This window comes from Fusarium venenatum (assembly GCF_020744135.1).
Source record: "Fusarium venenatum strain MPI-CAGE-CH-0201 chromosome Unknown EDB82scaffold_2, whole genome shotgun sequence".
In the NCBI taxonomy this organism is placed as follows: Eukaryota; Fungi; Ascomycota; class Sordariomycetes; order Hypocreales; family Nectriaceae; genus Fusarium; species Fusarium venenatum.
In genome coordinates, this window is record NW_027072130.1 from 7,858,365 (window position 1) to 7,881,223 (window position 22,859).

The window sequence follows — 22,859 nt, forward strand, 5'->3', positions numbered from 1 at the left end:
AGCTTACAGCAACATTTGCCGCTGCTCCACTGCGGGGAATTTCTACTACAAAGTCGACAGCTGAGTTGAGTCGGGTCGGGCACGGAAAAACCAGTCACCGTTATCGTCCAAGACTTTTCCTTATCGCTGAAAAAAAGTTCTCGATTCGAGACGCTGCTAAGACGATCAGTTATTCAGGATACCTATCTCAAGCGCAAAACAAAATGGATTTCGCCGGCAGCAAGAAGCGCAAGTTTAAGGACGCCAATGGTGTCAAGCCTTCAAAAGGAAAGAAGTCTTCTTCCATTTCCGACAAAAAGTCAAAGAAAGTCAAGCGCGCCGAACCCGAGCCCCGCGATGAGCCCGAGGTCGATTCTTCCGACGAGGAAGAGGCTTTGAAGGAGGTCGAGGACGAGAGCGACGAAGCCGATGAGGACGCCAAGGCCTCAAAGTCTGACGATGAGGAGGAGGAGGAGGAGGACAAGGCCGAGGACAACACAGATCTGCCTGACGGTGGAAAGCTCACATTACCCCCGGTTGCTGGTGCTGAGGCGCAATCATTCGAGGAGCTCAACCTTTCCGAGAAGACCATGAAGGCCATCAAGGAGATGAAGTTCACCAAGATGACTGAGATCCAGAGGAGAGGTATTCCCCCTTCCCTGGCTGGTCGCGATGTTCTCGGTGCTGCCAAGACTGGTTCCGGAAAGACTTTGGCCTTTTTGATTCCTGTTATCGAGATGTTGAGCTCTCTGCGCTTCAAGCCTCGCAACGGTACCGGTGTCATTGTTGTTTCTCCCACACGCGAGTTGGCCCTACAGATCTTTGGCGTTGCCCGTGAGCTCATGGCACACCACTCTCAAACATACGGTATCGTCATTGGAGGCGCAAACCGTCGCGCTGAGGCCGAAAAGCTCGCCAAGGGTGTTAACTTGCTTATCGCCACCCCTGGTCGACTCCTCGATCATCTTCAAAACACACCTTTCGTTTTCAAGAACCTCAAGTCTCTTGTTATCGATGAGGCCGATCGAATTCTCGAGATTGGTTTCGAAGATGAAATGCGACAGATCATCAAGGTCCTTCCCAAGGAGGACCGACAGACTATGCTCTTCTCCGCCACTCAAACAACCAAGGTCGAGGATCTTGCTCGTATCTCGCTGCGACCTGGTCCCCTATACATCAACGTTGACGAGGAGAAGCAGTACAGTACTGTGGAGGGTCTCGAGCAGGGCTACGTTCTTTGCGACGCCGACAAGCGATTCCTTCTACTCTTCTCTTTCCTCAAGCGCAACCTTAAGAAGAAGATCATTGTCTTCTTCAGTAGCTGCGCTTGTGTGAAATACCATGCCGAACTCCTCAACTACATCGACCTTCCTGTCCTTGACCTCCACGGCAAGCAGAAGCAGCAGAAGCGAACCAACACCTTCTTCGAATTCTGTAACGCTAAGCAGGGTACCCTGATCTGCACTGATGTTGCCGCTCGTGGTCTTGATGTACGTGTTATACCCGAATTACTCTATAAATACTTTACTAACTTGAAGATAGATTCCTTCTGTTGATTGGATTGTCCAGTTCGACCCCCCGGATGACCCTCGTGACTACATTCACCGTGTCGGTCGAACCGCTCGAGGCAGCAACAACAAGGGCCGATCACTCATGTTCCTTCAGCCCAACGAGGTCGGTTTCTTGTCGCATCTCAAGGCCGCTCGTGTCCCCGTCACCGAGTTTGAATTCCCCGCCAACAAGATCACCAACGTTCAGTCTCAACTTGAGAAGCTCATCACCCAGAACTACTACCTGAACAAGAGCGCCAAGGACGGTTACCGCAGCTACCTACACGCCTACGCTTCGCACTCGTTGCGCAGCGTCTTTGACATTAACAAGTTGGATCTTGCCAAGGTCGCCAAGAGCTTCGGTTTCTCGGTGCCTCCTCGTGTTGATATCACTCTCGGCGCCAGTATGAGCAGAGACAAGAAGCAGCAGGGCCGTAGGGCATACGGCAGCCAGCCACGACAAAACCAGGGTAACAAGTTTACCAGGTAAATGGCCTAAGCACCTAATGGAAAAGGTAAATGTGGTGGGCAGTGAAATTGGCTGTCAGTGTAAATGGAAGGCTTCAAGCACGGCGTTAGGTTTTGCAAAATGTAATGAATGTACCCAGCTACGGCAGGATCATAGACAGACCTTTTCGTTTCAATTGCTTCGTTCAAGTGTCTAATTTCGTGTGAAACATTTGCTACCTATCATCTATTGAGGATGAGTTATGTCTAACTATAAAATTCCGGTTGACCCTTAGAGTGTTACTAGTATGCCCTTTCTCATTTCCACTTTTTGGTCGTTCCTTTCACCTGCATTACTAGAGGTTGCCCATCAGCAACCAACCTGTCGCCAGGGATGACTGATTAGCATTAAATCGATACCTGCCGACACAAATAAGGTTGGCAGTTTTACTGAAGTGTAGGTACCCGTCTGTCGATTGATTTGAGAGATCGACAGTGTCAGGTGCGTTTTAGCCGAATCTGTGACTTGATGCGAAGTTCAACATGGTTTGATCGGCCAACACTCAGCGAGCCACTTGGAGAAATCGAGCGACTGCCCAAATCGAGTTTCAGACCACAGCCTCAACTTCCTCATATGATTTAGCCTAGAATCGTATCAGTAAAAACAGAGCTCGTATCCAAACCGGAGGTCTCGGCATGCTTCCCAAGTGCAATATCTACCACACCCTGAGTACAGCCATTGGCCGAAGCCGCGTCACGAGCTTCACTCCCTTCTTCCCGTTGGGGCCATAGTCCGCGTCATGCCCTTTTTGGCTCTTGGAGGTCAATTGATTCTTTCTATTTACTTGGAAAACTTTACTTTTACATTGTCCTCATTTTTACTGTCAAAAGACTTTGTATCGTACACCTTTTAGTAAAAGGCTGATCGAGCAACTTGAAGTACATCCAGCTTGAACCAGGCATAGAGCCGAGAGACGTACCACCACCACCACCACCAACTTTCAATAATCCTCGCGCATCAAATCAGTAACTGTCCTTTCGTCCATTTCATCCCTTCAAATCTCAAAAAAGAAGGCAAAAACTTCATAGCATTGTACCCGACTGGCGATTCCACACATCCATCGGTGTCCAACCAAACCAATCTCTACGAGCTTTATCGACACTCTCAAACTCAAAACCACTACTACCAGTCACAATGTGCACCAAAACATCAATCGAGCACCGTTGCGGGCATCGCGTCTTGCGCGGCAACACAAGATGTTACCGAGAGGACTGTGCTGGGAGAAAGGAAGATATCACAAAGGTCGACGACGACTGCTCTCAGTGTGAAAACAAGCCCAGCCGATTCAGGTCGTCGCGGTGGTGCTCAGTCGGATGCTGCGTTTGCCAGTGAGGGAACAGTCTACAAGGGAACAAGAAGGGAGGGTAACGGGAATGATTCGATTCGGTCGGAGTAACACGGGTTTGAATTTGGGAATGCGGAGTATGGAGGAAGGGCTTTTTCTGTAGCAACGAGTTACCTGGAGTTTACCAACTTCTCAATTTATTAGTTATAAGTCAAATGATTCCAATTCACTCGCATTGTTATGTTAAGAATTGTTCTTGTCTGGAATCAAACCAGTCTCTCTCATGTATTTGGATGTGGGTAGATGACAATCTGCACAAGATCTGAGACATATGATGATGTGACAGGGACTGCTTGTAAAAGAAGCCAACTGATCGACAACCACGAGTAAACAAAGAAAGCAGTTCGTTGGTGAGGGGAAAGGAACTGGCCTCTGGGCTTGAAATGCGACTCAATTGGATTGGATGAATATCAATTAAGAGTTGCCCTGGGCTTGGATCAAATGCGTAATTGGACCTTTAGCTAACCCCCCAACCCCGCTGTTTGACGGGTTAGAAGGCCGGGTATTTGGGTGTGATGTGATTGATTGACAGGGGTCCAGGGGTTTGTTTTCCTCTTCTCCAGCTTCCAAGTTCAGCAGAGCTCACGAGACTTTTTCTCCTCTTTGACCAGACCAGGGCTTCCAATCCTTCCAGTTAGTGGTCCAACTGTCCAACGGGCCCCGAAGTAGAGGCTGGGAATAGGATTGAACCCCTGGAGAGAATCTGTGAACGCCTCCATAGTTACCTTGGTACTAAGGCAGTCAAGCTGCAGCCATCCACCAGTTCAGTTCCATCGCTCACTGCACCTCACCTAACTTGACATTATTAGCACAAGCGACGAAGTAGTATGGTCACTTTATACCGTAAGCTATTGATTTCTGTGCCCTACCTAAACTTATTCAATTTGGTACCGGTAGTAGGCAGTTTCTTCTACCCCAGCCCACTAATTAACCCAGCACAGCGGGTAGCCAGTAGTGGTCGGGCCCTCCACTTTCCATGCTTCCCCATCCCGCATTCCGCAATCATCACCACTTACCCGAACCCCGACAGGACCTACCAACTTTCACTACCACTGCCTCAGTACGCACAACATCACGTAGAGACACTGGACCGTACCCGTACCTGTCAATCCCAACACACGGTCTGCCTTTGTCTTCCTGAGGTCACCGTTTCCTGTGCCTTGCCGTCATTTGTGCTACGTCTCTTCCCGTCAGCGGCGCATGCTTGACTTGACCTTGGACATTTACTCTCTCACATTACACCATGGCTAAGAAGGCGCGCCAAAGAATCAGCTATGGTAATACGAGATATCAATTCGTCTTCTGGAACTTCTGAATAAGCTGCTAATGCTGTAATAGTCCTCGAAAATGCCAAATCCTCCGAAGGTGGCCATCGTCTAGGTGTGAATGGCCTCGCCGTCGATAATGATAATGCAATTCTGTAAGCAAGCTCCCTCGTATCGGCCCTTGTGATGTTTATCTGTCCAGAACTAACAAATCTCGCCATAGGTACTCAGGTGGACGAGACGGCATTGTATGCGCTTGGGACTTGAACCTCGATCTCAAAAACCGTAGCGACGTTACCGATTCGACCCCCGAAGACAAGAAGCCCAAGTCCACGACCAAATTCCGCGCCCAAACCCATGCCCACATGCATTGGATCAACGACATTTCCCTTGCGCAGAACAACACAGCCCTCGTCTCTGGCTCATCCGACCTTACAGTGAAAGTCTGGCGACCACATTCCGAAGAGGATAATACCCGCGTCGAGACGATAGGCGAGCATGCCGATTATGTCAAATGTGTTACAACCCCGCCCCCGGATATGGGCGCAAACTGGGTCGCTTCGGGCGGCCTCGACCGTAAGATCTGCCTGTGGGATCTCAATGGCGCCGGTAAAACACTCGAGATAGATGTTCAAGGCGAGGAAATTGCTGAGAAGGGTTCTGTATATGCCCTGCGTGTCGGGCGCAACATCATGGCGAGTGGTGGTCCAGAAAAGACGGTGCGCTTATATGATCCTCGAACTGGCGACAAGGTCTCTAAACTTGTTGGTCATGTTGACAATATTCGCGCCATTCTTATTGATGATGCTGGTGACACAATTCTTAGTGCCAGTGCCGACAAGACGGTCAAGATGTGGAGTATCAAGAACGGTCGCTGCATGTACACATTTACAATGCACGATGAGAGTGTCTGGTCGCTCTTCTCGGATGACCCGACACTCGGTGTTTTCTACAGTTCTGATCGCTCCGGTCTGGTAGCTAAGACAGATGTGCGGGGCAGCCTGGAAGACATGGACGATGGTCTCAGTCTTGCTGTTGCACATGAACACATTGGAGTGGGCAAGGTTGTTGCCGCCGGAGGTCATATCTGGACAGCAACCAACAGGTCCTCGATTAACCGATGGGAGGATGTTGATACCGATACCAATATCAAGCTCCCCGAGTCAGTTCGACACCATAGAGCTACATCAAACGCCTCCAATAGACCTCGCGAATCTTCTCCTCCAGCGGTTAACGGAACTGCTAAGAAAGAAATCCCCGCTGAGTCTATCTTGCGCGTTTCTGCAGCTGCTTCCTTCCCTGCACGATCTGGGCTGGACCCCGATTCCACCACCATCACAGATGCTGCAACACGCAAAGGATCAGAAGCTATCATGGATTCAGGAGAGTCCGATATTAAACCAATTCACGCAGTGGCCGAAGAAACGATTGAAGGTCAATTTGGGTTGCTCAAGCATAGGCTACTCAACGATAGGAGGCGCGTGTTGACGTCGGACACTGCCGGCGATGTGTTGTTATGGGATTTGATCAAGGTCCGTTGTTTTATCATATTATGGTGACCTTCGCTAACTTTGGCAGTGCAAACCTATAAAGAGCTTCGGTAAACAACATTTAGAGGATGTGGAACATCTTGTCAACACCGTTGAAGCTGTAGCTCCATGGTGTTCTATCGATCTCAGTTCAGGAAACCTCACTGTTGTGCTGGAGCCCTTTAACTGTTTCGACGCCGAAGTATATGCGGACGAGCTCGAATTGCCAGAACCCGTTGAGTTTCGAGAAGACCAGAGGAGTAAGCATGATTACCACTTGTAATGAGTTGAACTAACTCCTTCGCAGTCAGTCTTGGAAAATGGATCCTTCGGTATCTCTTTGCCGATCTCATCGATGAAGAAATCAGAAGAGATGAGGCGCATCGTCAGAAGCTTAACGAGGGTATCGAAACCAGACAAGTTACCTCTGAAGGAACTGCCGGTGCTCCCCCATTGTCGATATCATTACCAAAATCCGCCATTCCAGACTGGGATAACGCAGACCAAGTCACCCCGAAACCCAACCTCTACCCCAATACTCCAGGATTGGGCATTGGTTTGGCGACACCTGGCCCTAGTATCATGTCAGGTCCCAACAGCTTGCCTGATGTACCCGAAAACGCTGCAACGAGCCCAATGACTCCTATAGAGAAGAGAACGTCGCATGTCAGCCGTCCTTCAACAGAGAGAGAGGACTACTTTACAAGCCCCCTGCAACTTCTTGAGTCAGCAGTCAAGGCAGCTAGTATGGTATCGACACCAACACAGGATAACGCAGATTCGAAAAAGTCTATAGATGGTGACAAAGAGAAAGAGAAGGAAAAGGAAAAGGACAAGGCCGACAATGCAAAATCACCAAGCACCCCATTTGGCAAGAAGAAGTTCCGCATGACATTTGGTACTAAGAAGCTCTCACGGTCAGCTTCTCAAGCCACGACGGAGAAGCCTGCTATTGTCGAGGAAAAGGCTGAAGAGTCTGAGTCATCATCTGTCCATGAGAAGGAAAAGGAGGTTGATGACAGCTTCTTTGGTGTCATTCAAAAGATCCATCAGGAGTACGATAGACAACTGACCGAGAACCCTGACAAACCAGTCGAGACCCGAGTGGTTCCCAGTCTGCCCAGCGATACACCTGTTCTAAAATTACCGCCTGGAACCAAAGTCGTGATCCAGGAGGAGACTTCGGGTGGCAGTGCCAACTTATACCAAGGCACTGTTGAGGATGTTGGTAAGGACGCAGACCTTATTGAGCAGAAGGCGCCCATGTGGCTTGGTGATGTTTTGCTTCAGAACATCCTCCCTTTCAAGGAGCCGGTCAAGGTCTCATTCGTCTTGTATCCAGTGGATGACAGCCTCCCGGCCATTGCTTCGGCAGATGGAAATAACAGGCTCAACGCAAATCGCATGTTGCGAGTCAGAAAGATCCTCTCCTACGTTGCTGAACGTATCGAGCCCCCGCTTGAGGAACCCGAGGAGAACCCTATGAGGCCAGAAGAGTATTTGGAACTATACTGCAACGACCAGGTAAGCGCTCCCTTTTTCACTCTTTCTATGGCATTATGTTTGCTGACACTTGTTTAGCTGCTATCTCCTGTGACAACCCTGGCCACTCTCCGTACTCACCTCTGGAAGGGAGGTAACGATATCGTCCTTCATTACAAGGCCAACGGCAAAAAGGAAATCCGGCCATTCCCTCCTCCTCTGGAGCCTAAGCCAGCTGGGTCTGAGGAAACCCAAGAGGCCACTGGTACGGAAGAGGCAACCACTAATGGCCAGGGTCCTTCTCAACCTCAACCTCAAGCTGTCTGATTCGAGGCAGCCTGCACTATTGCATATCAAACGCGAAGACACTCCGTCCAGTACCTTTCCATGTTTCATGCACTCCTTTTTATATACCAAAAGGTAGACTTTTGTCTCTAGCGAGTCCCTTTACCGTGTATAGATTTGTACATAGGTTAGATGCCACCAAGGCGCATATACCATTAGCGAGAAATTAAGCCTTTATCTCTTTTGGACCGCCCACCTCTTGACGCCTTGCTCCATGCTTGATATCATACAATGCCCACCAGTTTTTTTTTCGTTTTTTGTTATCCATATTATCTATGCAACACCGTTCATCGTGTTGATAGCCCATTGGTAACTTCCCAAGAAGATCGCACCTCCTATAGAAATCCATGTCACTCGCGGTGCCAGACCAGCGAAGAATGCCTTACTACCCTCCTCGCGCATTATCTGGCTGAATATTCTCGACACAGAAACTCTCTCTTTGGACAACATGACTCTTGTCTTGAGCACGTCAAGCGGCGTAGTAAGCGCCGCAGAGAATCCACCAGCCATACTTCCATAAAGAGCGCTCTCAGCACCAGTGACCTCGCGACCACCACGACGGCGACGTCCCCAGGATTTCATAGCCTCCCATAGCGGGAATTGGATCACAGTGAAGGGCACCTCACGAAAGACTGTAATTCCCCAACCACGGTAGAGCTCACGCCACATGGGAACGAACCCATGGCTCGAGTACCTCGACAGAATAGCTCGCAGCGCAGCAGCCGAGGAACCACCATGCTGTCCCGCCTGAGCACGCTGCTTAACAACCTCGGTCGGCACACGCACAGCACAAGCAGCAATCTCGCCTGCGCTAGCAGCAGCCATATGCGTAACAGGCGCTTTCCATCCCGGCGCAGAGGTATTATCCTTATCAGCCAAAAGGCCCTTCACGCTTTCATACGTGCAGAAGAAGAACGCAGCGCCAGGCGCAGAACCAACGAGCGCGGAACCGATACCACGATAAATGCCGCTGAATCCTCCCGAGGGAAAGAAGCCGGCTGAGGATTGAAGGCGGGTCTTAAGGGTGTCGAGAGGGAAGAGGGAGAGATCGACGGTTGTGCCGGCGAGGGCGCCTGCTAGGAGGGCAGATTGGAAGGATGGCGGATCTGTGGACATGTTGTTTCGAGGTGGTCGGTAGATTTTTTTCGATTTGAGGGTTTAAGGGTGATCAATAGACTGGACAAGACCCTGGAGGAGGGGGAAGAAGAATATTGGGAGCTTCGGAGGTTTAAACCGATCGACCGAGACCGGCGAAATATTGATGATTTGGAGGAGCTCGAATATTTGGAGTTATCGATAAGAGGAGCTTAGCTTGAGGGGCATGGCGACTGGAGCTACCCTGTATTAGTTGAGTGTTGATTGCATCACCAACGCGTCAATTGTTTATGCAAATGATATTTCTTCCGTTGAAATAGAAGATATCGTGACATGTCCGTGGATATTCTTTCAGATCTTTTTGGTGGTTAAAATGTTGAGTTCGGGGGTATGGATAGTTCTGGGAAAGCAAGGTTACAATGCCTTAAACACCACTTATCTCCCAACACAAAAATGTATGATGAGCGCATTGCCAAGAGACAAGCTCACACAAAACAAATAAACTATATTGAGCTATCTGTATTGGCCTAATAGAGAAGCAATTGACTAAAATTCACAATTGTATGGAATCACCAAGGTCAGATTGTTAAGTCACGGCATTGAAATATTGTCATCAAGACAAGTCTCATTAATAAACTATTTTGTTCAGACGTTGCCAGTCTATCATCCGGACCTTATAACTCCCAGAACAACAACCCATTGATCAAACCGTCAACCGCTCATTTCATTTAATCAATCAATAAGTCAAACACCTTTTACATGTTATCCCGTGTGCTGGTGCCAGCCTTGTGAGTCTCCTCAGCCGCCTTCTTGGTTCGCTCCTGGAGGTTCTTGATGTCCTTCGCAGGATCGGTTTGCGATCGGTCAGCCTTGACGGCCTCCTCGCTGTCAGAAGCGAGCTCGGGCTTCCAGTGGCCGCTGCCCTCCTTCTGCTTCTTGAGAGAGTCCTGCTTGTGCTTCTCGTAGTCGACGTCGGTTTCTGTACGCGGTGTAAGAAAGAGTTTTTCTCTACTCTATGAAAGGTGAAACTTACGAGTTGAAGACTCCTTGAGACCGAGACGTGTTGATGTGGTAAAGAATCCTCGTCCAAGGATCATCTTGCTAGCCTGCGCAGAGCGCATAGTCATCATGGATCGAGCAGACATCATATTGGCGGTTGTTATTGAAAAGGTGAAGTGATTATTTCGAAGGATTAGATGAATTGATGAGAAGGAGAGGGAAAAACAACTGCAGAGGAGAAGAGCTTAATACTGCTCCCCTCGGGTATGAGTGTCGACCATTTGCGGGAGAATGACGTCACGAGCATCATCAACTTTACGCCGTCTCTTTTATTCCATTTCTCCTTGAAATGAAGATGGACTCGATGCGTCAATTCTCCACTACTGACCATGCTATCCCAATTGGGATGGCTATGGACCTGTTTGCGAAGTTCCTGCCGAGGAAGCAAGGTACAGACAGATCCAGGGGGACCCAATTGAGTGGCTGTGGTTGACAATATGGGCTGTTTGTTGTGAACCTACCTTGTGTCCGTGTAGTGTGGGGTTGAGGTTGAATGAACTTCACAAGCAAATTGTATCCTATACTCATCACAAAATGGACTATTCATTGCGCCATGTAGAGACCAATACCGTAAATCAATGTTCATTTTGCCATAGGTGGCCAACTGTAAGTCAATTCAAGCACAGTTCACGTATGTCTATCATCGAGTGACCATACAGCACGTCATGATCTCATAGCAAATCCCTCACACAAGATACAAAACACTACATCACTCAACACATGTCACACATTGAAACTCAAGTTATTTGAACATTCGTATATTCTCGTCTCGCAGCGATGAAGCCGCGTTGTCACAACCAGACAGCGCCAATACCCAGTTAACAATAGCCACGCAAATGCAGTCTACCGCTGCAGTGCAAAACCAGGCTCGAGGGCCTCCCGTATTCCAAATAACCTCTTTGTATCTGATCATGACATGTGTGTCCCAGGCCCCCAACACTCCAGATGCTAGACAAGGCGAGAAAAATATTTGTAAAAGAAGCCCGTCCAACCAGGACAAGGGCAAACCAAACAACGCTCCAAAGTATAAACTACTCCGGTCCCAAAAAACAAGGTAGGCCAGCGCTGGTGCTGAAAGCCCAATCCATGAGCAAGAAAACAAAAAGAGGACAAATATATAGGGTGTCCCATGATACAAAGAAAACGAAGGGGCAAAGGTGGTTTCCTTTTCAATTCCCGTTCATTGCAGCAACGGGACAACACCAGAAATTCGACCAACTCCCCGTAGTTTCCCAGATTCCATCCCGATTAGGGATCCCAATACTCGCAAAACACCGTTCATCTCAATCCTGATCACCGCCCAAAGATATTTCCAAGATGCGACCGATCAAATAACACCGGTAAAGACCCCGCTTGCGAAAAAGCACTCCCTTCTATGTTGTTCTTTTTCTCTTGTTGACTTCATAACCCATGACCGCGATGAGAGAAGACATTTTGGTATGAATGGTAGGCCAACCCGCGCCCAACCATGTAAAAAATGAAAACAATTGATGCCAAGATATTCCGATACTTGTGCCGCCGAACACCGATGCAATGTCGTCTTAAAAAGCAAAGAAACGCCCGTTCGTGTCTTGAAGCCTCATCTTGAGAGGCGGACACCCAACCCTAGGTATTTGATTTGTTGCAAAAATAACAAAGTAACCAAGCCGAAAATGGTATCGATCTTTATCAAGCCGTGCCAGTAATATCCTCATTAACTTGTTGGTTAGAACAAGACATGTCGATTAGGGATGTTTGTACAGGTGAGATAGGTTTGGAGGGTAAAAGTAATGGTTGTCGAAAGATGTTGTAGCCAACAATGTGAGCAGTCGCATCAAGCGAATACTCCCCAAAAAGCTCTTGAGGTAACCAGCCCATATGATAAGATGATGCCAAGATCAAGTCTTGATCGGTCAATATGCCCGCCAAGATAAAAACAGCTGCCAAGAACGAACGGTTGTGTTTACAGTTCAAAGCGCATCGCCGGTGGTGCGACACGCCAGTCGACCCATACAAGATGTGTGGAGAGCGACTGCGTACGGCTTACCATCGGCGAAGAGACTGTTGCATCCTGCCAGGCGATACTGACTGAGGAGGGCTTGACATGGTAATGCCAGTAGCAGGGTTGATGATGGGGATGGCATTGCGGCCGCGAGTAGCGGAGGGCTGGTGAAGCTTCATGCTTGGCTGATGCTGGTAAGAGGGGGGGATGAAGGCGGGGGATGTCGAGTTGAGCGAGAAGCCAGGAGCAACAGTGTTGGGGTGTTGCGTGGGAGAAGAGTCGGGAGAGTTGCTGGCTAGTGAGGAACGCTCGGACGCGCTGGAGATAGACACGTACTGTGGACAACAGGTCAGATAGATGCGCTGTGGAAGACAGCAGCGGGACAACTCACGTCGTTCTCAGTCAACAGACCGGGGCAGAACTCCATATCGTCCTCAAGATCAAAAGATCGGCTGGTCTCGAACTTGGTGCGGAAAGAGGTGATGGCGGCAGCCTCGGGATCCTTCAAGTTCATGTTACGGGGACCAGATCGGAACTGGCGCTGGACTTGTTGAGACATGGAGAGACGAGGAGCTCTGCGATTTCGGCCGGCGTGGTGGTTGTGCGACATGGGAGCGGGGTGCACTGGGTGAGCGTTGTAGGTGTAGTATGCAGACATTATGTGAGTTTGGGCGAAAGTCGCGTTGTTGTGATTCCGGAATTGGTGCGGGATTAATCAGGTAGGCGATAAAAACACAGTCAAGAAATGAAGTGTTGAATAGTCGTCGTTAATAGTCGTGATGGACAACTCCGAAAAAGTCGCAGACAAAATAGGAGAGGTAAGGTTATGTGGTGAGTTGCAAATGTAGAAGGAAGCAAGTTTGTTGGTTGATGTAGGTTTTTGGTTACAAGAGATGAATTGTGGGAAATAGAGTGGGAGCGAAGCGAGACGAGGTACAAGAGGAGGGGCGGAGTGAGATTGGAAGGTGACGGATGGCTTTGATAAGTAAAATAGAAATGGAAGGGGACAGGCGGGATACCTACAGTTTAGTGACTGCACACCGGGGACGGCGGGCAATGGGTTCTTGTTGGTTGGGGACACTGTGAGTCCACCAAGGTCCACTAGACCTCCACTAAAATCCACATGAAGCGCCTGCAGAACAAGGAGATGAGGGTGGGACCATGTCCTGGCAAATCACGACCTGCAAACGGTGGACAGGCTTGCTTTGCCACCTTGTTATGATTGGCATATGAGCAGAATAGCGTGTGCCACAGTGTAATCTTGGTGGCATGCTACTAGCTAACCCTAGTCTCTCAGGGTAGGGATGTTTAGGAAAAGCACACAGTCTGCTTCTCTCTGTCGAGCACAGTATCACTGGCGTGTTCAGAAAGCTGGACAACACACGCATTTGCTAGGGGGCTGAGTGCACGCTACCTGTCCTATTCTGGGCTTGTCCGCACACCAGGCGGTATCCGAAACTCAGCGTCTATCCTACAAGGGTGTGAGCTACTGCACTCACACTCACGAAGCCCAGTGCTAGATTGAAGATCAAATGTCGGGTCGGCTTTCTCGGGGTTCCCCATTCCAACCTTCATCACTTGACTGCTCTCAGCTTTGTTCCAAACACGTTTGGATCGTGAGACCTCAGGCCTGTCTCTTTCTACTGTACAGCACTGTACACCAGACACAGGCTAGGTTAGTCTGTCGGTCCAGGGGTGCGCATTGTTCATCAGGTGAGTGACGGAATCTGGGCTACCCATACAGATACCAAAACACACAGTGAGAATCCTCCACTTGGAGTCGCAGTCGCAGTCTCAGTCTCAGGCACCATCTCGACCGCGTGCCTCTCCCACTCTCCCACTGCAATCCCCCTGTGCTAGCGCAGGCAAACCCCTTTCTGAACCGTCCCCTTCAAGGCTCTCGTAGTCGTGAGATTAGGCGCTATACCCTGATGCAGCATGCTAATTTTGTCAATTGATTGGATTGCGCGCGCCTGTCCTTTTGTTGACATGCTGATATTGTTATTATCCACTACCTTGGTCCTTCGCGCTTCGTCCATACGGAATTAATGGACTGTTGTTTCTCATCTGCGACAGATGTTGAGCCCCGCAGTTACAATCAATCTTTCATTAATATCACGGCGTACATATCTGATCTGGTGTATTGACGCGGACCAGGCACGGTATCATCAGGTACTGAATATCTTGTCTTGTCTCGCCGAACGGGGCCTGTCTGTTAGGCGATTTGAGGTGCAGTCATGTCAAGTGCTTGCAGTTCGATGCAGCGCACTGCCGAAGCAGCCCCCCAGTCAACATAGCATCGCATCGTCGTCCATTGCGGGACGGGAAGGGAAGGGAAGGGAGGGGACGAGCAGAAAGGCAAGGCGTCGGGCAGTTCTGCACTGTAAAGGCATCGGGGGCGGCGATGGCTCAGGTGGATTGGTGGTAGGCAGGCGGTGATGGCTCGACCAGCACGGTACCTTTTGGGGCAGTGAGCACTAAGGTCTAAAAGAGCACTGTGCATGACCGTCAAAGAAGCCATTCCCGACCACCAGCGCCATATGAGGGAGGGTTGGTATCAGGCATGACTGGGCAGCCTCAAGACCCTGTCTTGCGCTGTCCTTGGTGGCCTGGGTCTGGACATGGATCCTTGGTCCGTTGGAAACGTGGCGGACTGGGCTGGACAAAGCTTTTGCACTGTGCTATTCTGTCATGGCCCCTCCAGTCTGCAGATCGCATCCCCTTCCCTTTGTTGTTGTTTTTATGCCCTGGTCAGAGGCCGAATGAGATGTTGTTGACAATCAACACACTGTTTCGTCAGTGGTCGAACCATTATCGAAGCGGCCTTCAGGGTTCTTTGGTGCTAAAATAAATGTCGCCACAAGAGGCAAACTGATTGATAGAAGGATCATCATCATTCTCTGGCTTCTGGAAGTCTTATGTGACGTGAGTGCCATGATGCTGATCATCGCCATGCTGTAGGGTAGTGATCCAGGGCATGTCAAAGCCCAGACCATATCTTCATCAACAACCCTGATCACGAAGAGAGAGAGAGAGGTTAACGAACCTAGAATGGAACCAAAACACTGTGGCGTTGTCCTTCAAGGTTAAGGTAACCTCACCCACACACATCTAAAATAAGCCAGCCCAACCCCAACCCCAACCCCAACCCACGATTCCAGTCCAAATTCAGTTGCACTACCTTTTTGTGTGCACTGCACTGCATCCACCCTGTACTGTGAAGTCGCTCTGCCCGAAAGTCTTTCTTGGCGAGACAACTCTTTTTCGGTCGTGGCATGGCGGTTGCAACGTCTTTGCGGGCGCCCATCAAAGTAGAGAGATTCAACAAAGATCAGTGTCTTTAATGTGCACAATGTCCAACGGGTGAGATCGTGTTTCGTGTGTTACAGAATAGATTATCAGCGATCGTCGTTGAGTGGTGAGCGCTGACGATAACGATAAGCAAGTGACGACGGCGGCAAAATGCAGCTTGGTACTGATTTTCGGTGTTTTAATGCACCTACTTGGGAGTTTTGTTGATGCATATGCATATCGTCAATCGTTTCATCATGCTAAGAGGTCCGCTTTGCCGCCAGCCTCATCTTATCTCTGCATGCTCAGAGTGCAACCCACCATCAGTACTGAACTGTAACTTGTTTAGAATATTCTTTTGTTAGTCTTTGATACTGCCTCCTCTGGTGCAACCCAATTCAGCCTTTGTTCAGTTCGCATCCAGACCAGATCGTCGCTCATCTTTATCAAACAAGCAACCACCTTGCCCTGTCCTGCCTGCCCTACCCTGTCTGCTAACCTGGCTGGTCAGGTCTGCTTTGCTTTTCTCTGTCTCAACGTCAAAGCGTTCCATCAGGGCTGCTAGGCTGTCTCGATTTACCACCAAGTTACCGTACCGGACCACGCCACGAGAAACCCTCGAGGTTGTGTCATTTGCCAGGACATCATTGTGGGGACGATGCTGCGCTATCTACACCTATTTTGGGCTGGCTGTGAACCTCACTTGCTTGCAAAGGCCTGTTAGTGAGCTTTAGCGGGAGGTTTAAACCTGACGCACTTCTCTCTTGGTTGTCGTTTGTCGTTTGTTGGTCGCCCACGCCGATCGCTCGTCAAGACGACAAGAGAACCGATCAATCCCCTAATATTGAACTCCCCGTTCCTGGAGAGCGCCTCCAGATTCTACCCCGAAAGGTTTCGAGACCCTCGGCCGAATGCGTAAAGCTTGGTGTTTCGGCTTCCTAGCGCAAACCATACGGCATTCTGGACAGGTCTCTCAACAAAGAACAAACAAACATAAAGTTAATGTTGACAGATAATAAACTCAGATTACGAGGAACAAGCCATTCAGAACGGTACATACAAAGTACAACAGGTTTGATACCCTTAAGGGTCCTGGTGGCAAAAGACGTTGTTGCGTCCAAGTGCCCGCATACCGTAATAGTGGGAGAACATTCGGTATTATCCCAACCTCACTCATTAACTGGGATTGATTTAATTGACAGGGAAAGAGAGACATGTCGACACAAATGTTAAGTTGAGCAACGATACAGCACTGTTCTCAAAATCAATTCTTGAGTCAGGTGTCTTTAGCTCTCTTCCTATCTGCCCACATTGACGCAATCAGCCATCTATACCCATGCAAGACCCATGCCATTTCATCAACTCACGATCTCAGTAAGCAACAACCACCAGGTACACGCATCTCAATCGTTCACAGTTGTTCAATTTTGACCATCACGAGTCCTCAACCCCTCTCTATATCATGAGACGAGCCCATTCAGTGATGCACACGGCGTGCCATAATACATCACCACACACCGCTATTTCTCCAAAGAGACTCTTTGTCGGCTAGAGCGCTTCTTTCGCCATCTCGACCCTGACCTTGGACTACCAGTGTCTCACCTGGCGGAGAACAATGGCAGTTCCCAGTCCGAGCACAAACTCAGCCCAGACCGCGCCACCCCTTGCTTCAATGCAAGTCTCCCCGCGCGCCACACTTTGCGGGGACATTACTACGTCACCTGACGAGAGGTTCCATTGACTTTCAGATGGGATGCTTCAGCGCTGATTCGTTTATGGTCCTCAAGGATACTATTAGAATACTAATCACGATGAGACAACTACTCACATAGTGTATCTTGACCTCTAGATCTTTGTAGGAACTCGCTGTGCATCTCTGAGATTTAAAATCCTTTGCAAAAAGAGTACCTTGCGTACAAGGTGGAGTCCTCTTAGACCTACCTACAACCACGAAAAGATATCAACACCAAAAAACATACAACAGCGGGGATTCGCTGGTCGTCACCGACCCAACTACTAATCCGCCCCTTACCAGCTTATCTATGGGAGAGCGGACGGGATCCCGAGTTTTCTGATAGGTATGGTCGTATGTGTTTTGTTAGTTACCAAAATTGGTATATATCATTGACCACGGTGGGCTTGACATTTGCTGACTGACAACAGTGTAGCTTGGAGGAGGAGCATTATCCCCGGTGTGAAAAGTGTAGTGGAGGGAGTAAAGAAATGCTGCCGTATCTAAGTGAGTTCGTGGGCTAGTAGTTGATAGCTTGTATACTTTGTGCTACAACAAGTCGAGGGGGTTGTGCATGTTGCCCTAAATCCTTTCGCTTGTTTTAACCATTGAATTGAATAATAAACTGTCACTGTGACTCCGTCTCGTGTATTTATTGACTAGATCGTACATTGATGCACAGTTAATCGTTTCTGTCTAACTCGCCACAAAAGGAACCAACTTTAGGAACTCTCTTGGAACCCGGACGGGTTGAGTCTTCTCTACCCTGTCAATATAGATCCTACCCTGGTAGTATCTCTGGAGCTCAAGACATCTATCTTGTCGTTATTTTCGGGGTTATGTGCTTTGATGACAAAACCTCTGCTGGGAGCACTGGTGGTCTCAAGGTGGCGGGAGATACAGTGACGTACTGGCATAGTCCATGGGTTTTATGTTCTCGAAATATTTTGTCTCATTTATATTTGGAGATATAGACCTGGACAATACGTATAAGAATAATGTAGTATCATCATATGCACTTCCGGAGTATTGGAATAACACACGGCTCTTGCATATCATTTGTACTCCTTCAACAAGTCGAGGGCATCATGCATCATGGCCCCAAGAGATCTAACTACCTTAAAGCGGACCCAATGTAATCAAATATAATTTAACTGCATTTCGATTTGTCCTTTAGCATCGAATAAACCTCAGCTCGACTTGATTCCTAAGAGTTATGTAGCTCGGCTTGAATACCTTCCGGAACGGGTCAAGTGCGTAAATCCTCCGATGATCCCGCAACGGCTCGCTACGTCTTGGCTTTTTCTTTCTCCGTGTAATAACTTGACTCATACTCACCACCAACTGAATATCGCCCATTGTATCGAAATGGACTCGTTTAATATCATTCCAAGCTCTTCAATGGCACAGACATTGTTTGTTGCCAGTTCATTAATACTGCCTATAGTTCTTATTTTTATTCTCTCGCGTGTAATCGGCAATCGATCTGCTTCTAAGTCGTCACTGCCTCTGCCAGCTAACGATGAAATTGTACGCCTGCGAGTATACCCCATCAAGTCATGCCGGGGCTTTGATGTAAAATCAACAAAGCTCCTGCGGACAGGTCTAGACTTGGACCGTAACTGGATGTTTGTCACGGCTGAAAAGCGCCAATTTATCACCATCAGGACAAACTCCAACATGACTCTTATTACAACGGCTTGGGATGCTGATACGGATATGCTTACTATCGCTCTCAAGGAGCACTCATTCGAAATACCAGCTCACCCCACGACTCAATGGCTCGAGAAGAATGCTGAGTTGATTAAAGCAGAGATTTGGAGCGAGAAGACCGACGCTTGGGAATACTCAGCCACCCTCACAAAGCCTATCTCAGTGTTCTTGAACATGGATGTCCGCCTGGTATACAAAGGTCCTACACCCCGAGTTCTGCGTGGTAACGGAACCCCTCAGCGTCTGGGTCGTACCGAAGCCACCAAATTCGCTGATATGATGCCTGTGCTGGTAAGTCACGAGCTTGAATGATGACAAGAGGTCTAGAACTTCAGCTAATTTGAGACACGTATAAGGTTGCTTCCATGGCAAGCATGAACGAGTTGAACGAACGTCTCGCTAATGCCGGAGAGGACAAGATCGAGATTGAGCGCTTCCGACCAAACATCATCATTCGTGGAAGTGTACCGTGGGTCGAAGACGGATGGAAGACTCTGCAAATTGGAGAAGGTGAACATCGCCTTGATCTCGACGTTGTGTGCCGCTGCCTGCGATGCCAGGTGCCCAATGTTCACCCTCTCACGGCCGAGAAGCACCCACGCCAGCCTTGGAACCAGTTGATGAAGTATCGAAGAATCGACGCTGGACTCAAGTTCAAGCCAAGCTTTGGAATGCTTTGCGCACCAAGTGTTGAGGGACATCTTGAGGTTGGAATGAAGTTTCAAGTCAAGGGCATGACGAACGACCACTTCTTCATTAGCCCGATGAATTAAATCTCAATGAGAAAAGGGTCATATGGTGAAGAGTAACCGCCAGTGTCTAACTGTCGATTTCATAATGGCAGTCCAGGGATCACATGAAACTCGAGTCTTCCCAACTGAAGGACAAAAACGACTTGATTGTTTGATGCAACTTTGGGCATACTCTTAGGCTTTTTATGTTCTGAAGCCTAAGCTTAGTTAGGTCTTGTGTTTTCTCCCCGCAAGGGCACTAACAGAAAAAAGATGCCCACGTGTTGTACGCATCTCACAAGGTGATGGACCTGTGTTGCGGACAGTCTATGTACCTCTTTATTTAGCCGGGATGTACTTGACAAGAACAATAAATATGTGCTATAACTAATACCTTACCATGGTATACTGAAGATCAAGTTGAAAATTATAGTATATAGGAGGCTTCTGCCACGTGTCTAGACTTATGCACGATCCCATGACAACACTCTCTCCAGTAGAGCCCAACACAGCCTTAATATCATAAGTACTGACCAGGAGATCTAGCTTAGGGCTGAGTGATGAATCAGGTATTGAATTTCAGGAAAGAGAGTGCCTTGTGGTTTTGGCCTGGCCTCTAAACCCATATTTGTCATAGGCCCGACCATCCTGAGGAATATTGTAATTTGATAGCGTCAGTATTGGACCTGCCTAGCCATTGAAGAGACTTTAGTTTGTCAGGGATATTTTAGAACTGTTACGAACCTTGCTAGACTGCAATCCTGTGAAGCCAAGTGTAAGTGCGGGATTACAACGACCAATCCTCATCATAGAGCAAACAAATTAGCCGGGACACATCACCAGTTAAACACAGCCTCATAGAAAGGCTAACGTTGTGACTCAGTAGTGGTGAGCTCGTGGGATAATAGTTGCGAACCTTTGATATACGACGAATTTCAAACAACGATGAATGAAAACGCCCGTTTCTTTGAGAGGACCATGCCTTAGCGTGGGCTGAATGAACAGCAAACATACCTATGCACGGGGAGAAAAGACATATACTTGGATTTGGTAAGCTAGAAGGGACCTATGCCCCCTTTTTTGTTTGTTTTGCTGTTTGGTGTTGTGGACGGTGACGAAGAATCAAGTTTAGGGATATATGAACTCCAAGGAGACACTCGAAATAAGACCAAGATGGGCCGCCAAACATTTCTCATACATTACTTTCTGAACATGTATTTCTCTTCAAATAGCCATGTAATCATACTATCGAAGTAGGAGTATCCTTATTCTTCGCCACATGATTCTAGACTGCGGTCCAGATTGTATGTCGTGCTATGTTGTACCACGTGGATCTTGAGCATGGGCGCCCTCCTTGATCTGGAGACATCGTTATTTGGAGGCAATAAGACTTCTGAAAGAGTTATCGACTGCCCAGCCCTTTAAACTAGAGCGACTGGGATGGCCCGGCCATTTCTGCTTCCGTGTTAGTTGTCTTTGGTACGCGAACAAAGGTGGAAAAAGGGTGGAATTGGAAGAGGGCTATGAAACACATCCTAAACAGCCTGTGAAAAGCCCAAACCCATAAATCTTTTTCACTTACAAGGCTGCAGCCTGTCACTCCGGCGAGAAGGTTGACTTTGTGATTCATTGGTTGTGGCGAGGCGCTTCGCGGGGCAGTTTTTTTTAAGTGGCACAAGCTTACAATTAATACTGCACAGCCTCCGTAGCTTCTCTCAAAGGAATCATAATGGCCTAGATTCATAATAAATCTCTCATCACCCCGAACAACTCCAGCGCAATTCACTTATCAGAAAACACAATTATACCAGAAACAAACAGAGAGATATTTTCACCATGGGCGAGAATCTCGTCATTTATTATAATGACTCCATCGACTCGGACAACCTCGCCGCCGCCATGGCTCTGTGGAAGGCGACATACCAGAGGCCGAACACTCGTGTGATTTGGATTATAGAGCCTCGTCAAGTGTGTTTTGGACTATCCATGACTGCGGAGCAAGTATCCAAATGTAAAGATTTGATACAAAAGCACTTTTCGTCACTAGGGAACCCTTTCAAGGTGCTTCTGGGTGGACTTATCAAGCAGAAGGATCTTGATAGGACTGAGGGTCTCAAAGAAGCTGACCGTCATCTAGTAAGCTCCTCTTCCTCAGAATACATTATGAATCTTACTAACATCCATGCAGCTTCAAATGGCTGTCAAATCGGAATACGGCTCAAAGGACAATGCTGCACTTCATGGTCGCCTCACTGCTTGGGACTTTGCTTCTTGTTTGGCCGAGTGGTCAAACAACGACTCAAATGAAGTTTCCGTGGACTTTGAAAGCCTAGACGAAATCGAAAATCCTGTGAACCTTAATTTTCATCACCATGAAGAGCTTGTCAACCGGAGCGCAGACGAGCTGGAGGCATACGATAATATCCTGAACGAACCTTTGCCACAGCGAACGAAGAGCCTACAAAACTGGTACGAGGAATGTGTTAAGAGAAGCGCACAGAAAGAAGGCAATTCGAACACATCCGTACAGCCCCTTAACTTAAACGCTCTCTATAATGCGATTGAAACTGCAGCAAGTGTTCGTTTCTTTGGGGGTTCCTCTTTAAGGATCTTGAGACTGTTTCTTGAAAAAGGAGTGGCTAGTAAAATTAAATGCCATCTGCAAGTGGTATGTCTCAAGTTACGATATACTGATTCTATATACTGACAACTGCCAGGGTTCTTGTGATATGTCGGCAAATCTATTTGCAAATCAGTTCAATATCGCCCTCAACCGGGAAGCTGCCAAAACAGTGCTTAATCGATCAACAGAATTCTCAAAGTTTACCGTCGTACCTTCACACACAGCACAAAGTATAAAATACTCAGCGCTAGGTCTGAAGAATGCCGGAGGTCATTGTCTGGAGAAGCGAATTCTAGGCTTCAACTGCCGCGAGGATCCCCTCAAGATCGTCACAAACAGCGTCTCATTAGACGGCCAATACTCCGACAAATCATATCCGATGCCCGACTTGACCGCATTCTTTTGTGCGCTTGTTCCCGGATATATGGGATCTTTGGGATCAAAACTTGGTTTCATAGAAATTGTTGAGGAGGATTCTAACGGCGCACTTCTCTTTAGACCTTCTGACAAGGGAATTCGAATGTACGATTTGAGCAGGAGCACGACATTAACGGAGTCTGAGGTGACAGCAATATTTGAGAAAATAGCAAGGGGTGATGTGCTTTTGGATCAGGCTTGATACCCAACGGCG

At 48.3% G+C, this 22,859-nt stretch overlaps 9 protein-coding genes across 9 annotated transcripts; 5 read left to right on the forward strand and 4 right to left on the reverse strand.

The window, feature by feature from the left end:
• Positions 1-57: 57 nt before the first annotated feature.
• EDB82DRAFT_501529 (P-loop containing nucleoside triphosphate hydrolase protein) lies at positions 58-2,173 on the forward strand. Its single transcript, XM_025736084.2, has 2 exons — positions 58-1,469; positions 1,522-2,173. Exons 1-2 carry the CDS (start codon positions 204-206, stop codon positions 2,017-2,019), a joined length of 1,764 nt encoding a protein of 587 aa, XP_025586726.2. The 5' UTR covers positions 58-203; the 3' UTR covers positions 2,020-2,173.
• Positions 2,174-2,751: 578 nt separating this feature from the next.
• Positions 2,752-3,579, forward strand: EDB82DRAFT_501530 (uncharacterized protein). Its single transcript, XM_065608646.1, has one exon. It carries the CDS (start codon positions 3,172-3,174, stop codon positions 3,367-3,369), a length of 198 nt encoding a protein of 65 aa, XP_065465022.1. The 5' UTR covers positions 2,752-3,171; the 3' UTR covers positions 3,370-3,579.
• Positions 3,580-4,172: 593 nt separating this feature from the next.
• On the forward strand, positions 4,173-8,131 carry EDB82DRAFT_192336 (uncharacterized protein). The gene is made up of 6 exons (XM_025736085.2): positions 4,173-4,659; positions 4,721-4,802; positions 4,871-6,179; positions 6,226-6,436; positions 6,484-7,700; positions 7,758-8,131. The coding sequence occupies exons 1-6, from the start codon at positions 4,626-4,628 to the stop codon at positions 7,983-7,985; spliced, it is 3,081 nt and encodes a 1,026-aa protein (XP_025586727.2). The 5' UTR covers positions 4,173-4,625; the 3' UTR covers positions 7,986-8,131.
• On the reverse strand, positions 8,018-9,249 carry EDB82DRAFT_192341 (mitochondrial carrier domain-containing protein). Its single transcript, XM_025736086.2, has one exon. It carries the CDS (start codon positions 9,117-9,119, stop codon positions 8,277-8,279), a length of 843 nt encoding a protein of 280 aa, XP_025586728.1. The 5' UTR covers positions 9,120-9,249; the 3' UTR covers positions 8,018-8,276.
• A 384-nt stretch (positions 9,250-9,633) lies between these two features.
• Positions 9,634-10,697, reverse strand: EDB82DRAFT_501533 (uncharacterized protein). The gene is made up of 2 exons (XM_025736088.2): positions 10,132-10,697; positions 9,634-10,077 (listed from the first exon to the last, which is right to left on the reverse strand). Exons 1-2 carry the CDS (start codon positions 10,244-10,246, stop codon positions 9,854-9,856), a joined length of 339 nt encoding a protein of 112 aa, XP_025586729.1. The 5' UTR covers positions 10,247-10,697; the 3' UTR covers positions 9,634-9,853.
• A 1,482-nt stretch (positions 10,698-12,179) lies between these two features.
• Positions 12,180-12,796, reverse strand: EDB82DRAFT_525440 (uncharacterized protein; the record flags this gene model as incomplete). Its single annotated transcript, XM_025736089.1, has 2 exons — positions 12,180-12,473; positions 12,530-12,796. 2 exons carry the CDS (start codon positions 12,794-12,796, stop codon positions 12,180-12,182), a joined length of 561 nt encoding a protein of 186 aa, XP_025586730.1.
• A 2,030-nt stretch (positions 12,797-14,826) lies between these two features.
• EDB82DRAFT_501538 (uncharacterized protein) lies at positions 14,827-15,245 on the reverse strand. The gene has a single exon (XM_065608647.1). It carries the CDS (start codon positions 15,132-15,134, stop codon positions 14,919-14,921), a length of 216 nt encoding a protein of 71 aa, XP_065465023.1. The 5' UTR covers positions 15,135-15,245; the 3' UTR covers positions 14,827-14,918.
• Positions 15,246-18,488: 3,243 nt separating this feature from the next.
• On the forward strand, positions 18,489-20,025 carry EDB82DRAFT_501543 (uncharacterized protein). Its single transcript, XM_025736090.2, has 2 exons — positions 18,489-19,165; positions 19,231-20,025. Exons 1-2 carry the CDS (start codon positions 18,530-18,532, stop codon positions 19,645-19,647), a joined length of 1,053 nt encoding a protein of 350 aa, XP_025586731.2. The 5' UTR covers positions 18,489-18,529; the 3' UTR covers positions 19,648-20,025.
• A 1,416-nt stretch (positions 20,026-21,441) lies between these two features.
• EDB82DRAFT_476107 (uncharacterized protein) lies at positions 21,442-22,847 on the forward strand (the record flags this gene model as incomplete). The annotated part of the gene is made up of 3 exons (XM_025736091.2): positions 21,442-21,741; positions 21,794-22,273; positions 22,323-22,847. 3 exons carry the CDS (start codon positions 21,442-21,444, stop codon positions 22,845-22,847), a joined length of 1,305 nt encoding a protein of 434 aa, XP_025586732.2.
• Positions 22,848-22,859: the final 12 nt, after the last annotated feature.

What these genes read in the sequence shown, in the direction of transcription:
- EDB82DRAFT_501529 (XM_025736084.2), top strand. Translation starts at nt 204, where the DNA reads ATGGATTTCGCCGGCAGCAAGAAGCGCAAGTTTAAGGACGCCAATGGT. An exon ending in TTGCCGCTCGTGGTCTTGAT is followed by an intron (nt 1,470 to 1,521) that starts GTACGTGTTATA and finishes ACTTGAAGATAG; the next exon opens with ATTCCTTCTGTTGATTGGAT.
- EDB82DRAFT_501530 (XM_065608646.1), top strand. Translation starts at nt 3,172, where the DNA reads ATGTGCACCAAAACATCAATCGAGCACCGTTGCGGGCATCGCGTCTTG.
- EDB82DRAFT_192336 (XM_025736085.2), top strand. Translation starts at nt 4,626, where the DNA reads ATGGCTAAGAAGGCGCGCCAAAGAATCAGCTATG. An exon ending in GCGCCAAAGAATCAGCTATG is followed by an intron (nt 4,660 to 4,720) that starts GTAATACGAGAT and finishes ATGCTGTAATAG; the next exon opens with TCCTCGAAAATGCCAAATCC. An exon ending in TGTTATGGGATTTGATCAAG is followed by an intron (nt 6,180 to 6,225) that starts GTCCGTTGTTTT and finishes TAACTTTGGCAG; the next exon opens with TGCAAACCTATAAAGAGCTT.
- EDB82DRAFT_192341 (XM_025736086.2), bottom strand. Translation starts at nt 9,119, where the DNA reads ATGTCCACAGATCCGCCATCCTTCCAATCTGCCCTCCTAGCAGGCGCC.
- EDB82DRAFT_501533 (XM_025736088.2), bottom strand. Translation starts at nt 10,246, where the DNA reads ATGATGTCTGCTCGATCCATGATGACTATGCGCTCTGCGCAGGCTAGC. An exon ending in TCTCAAGGAGTCTTCAACTC is followed by an intron (nt 10,078 to 10,131) that starts GTAAGTTTCACC and finishes CACCGCGTACAG; the next exon opens with AAACCGACGTCGACTACGAG.
- EDB82DRAFT_501538 (XM_065608647.1), bottom strand. Translation starts at nt 15,134, where the DNA reads ATGGTCTGGGCTTTGACATGCCCTGGATCACTACCCTACAGCATGGCG.
- EDB82DRAFT_501543 (XM_025736090.2), top strand. Translation starts at nt 18,530, where the DNA reads ATGGACTCGTTTAATATCATTCCAAGCTCTTCAATGGCACAGACATTG. An exon ending in CTGATATGATGCCTGTGCTG is followed by an intron (nt 19,166 to 19,230) that starts GTAAGTCACGAG and finishes GACACGTATAAG; the next exon opens with GTTGCTTCCATGGCAAGCAT.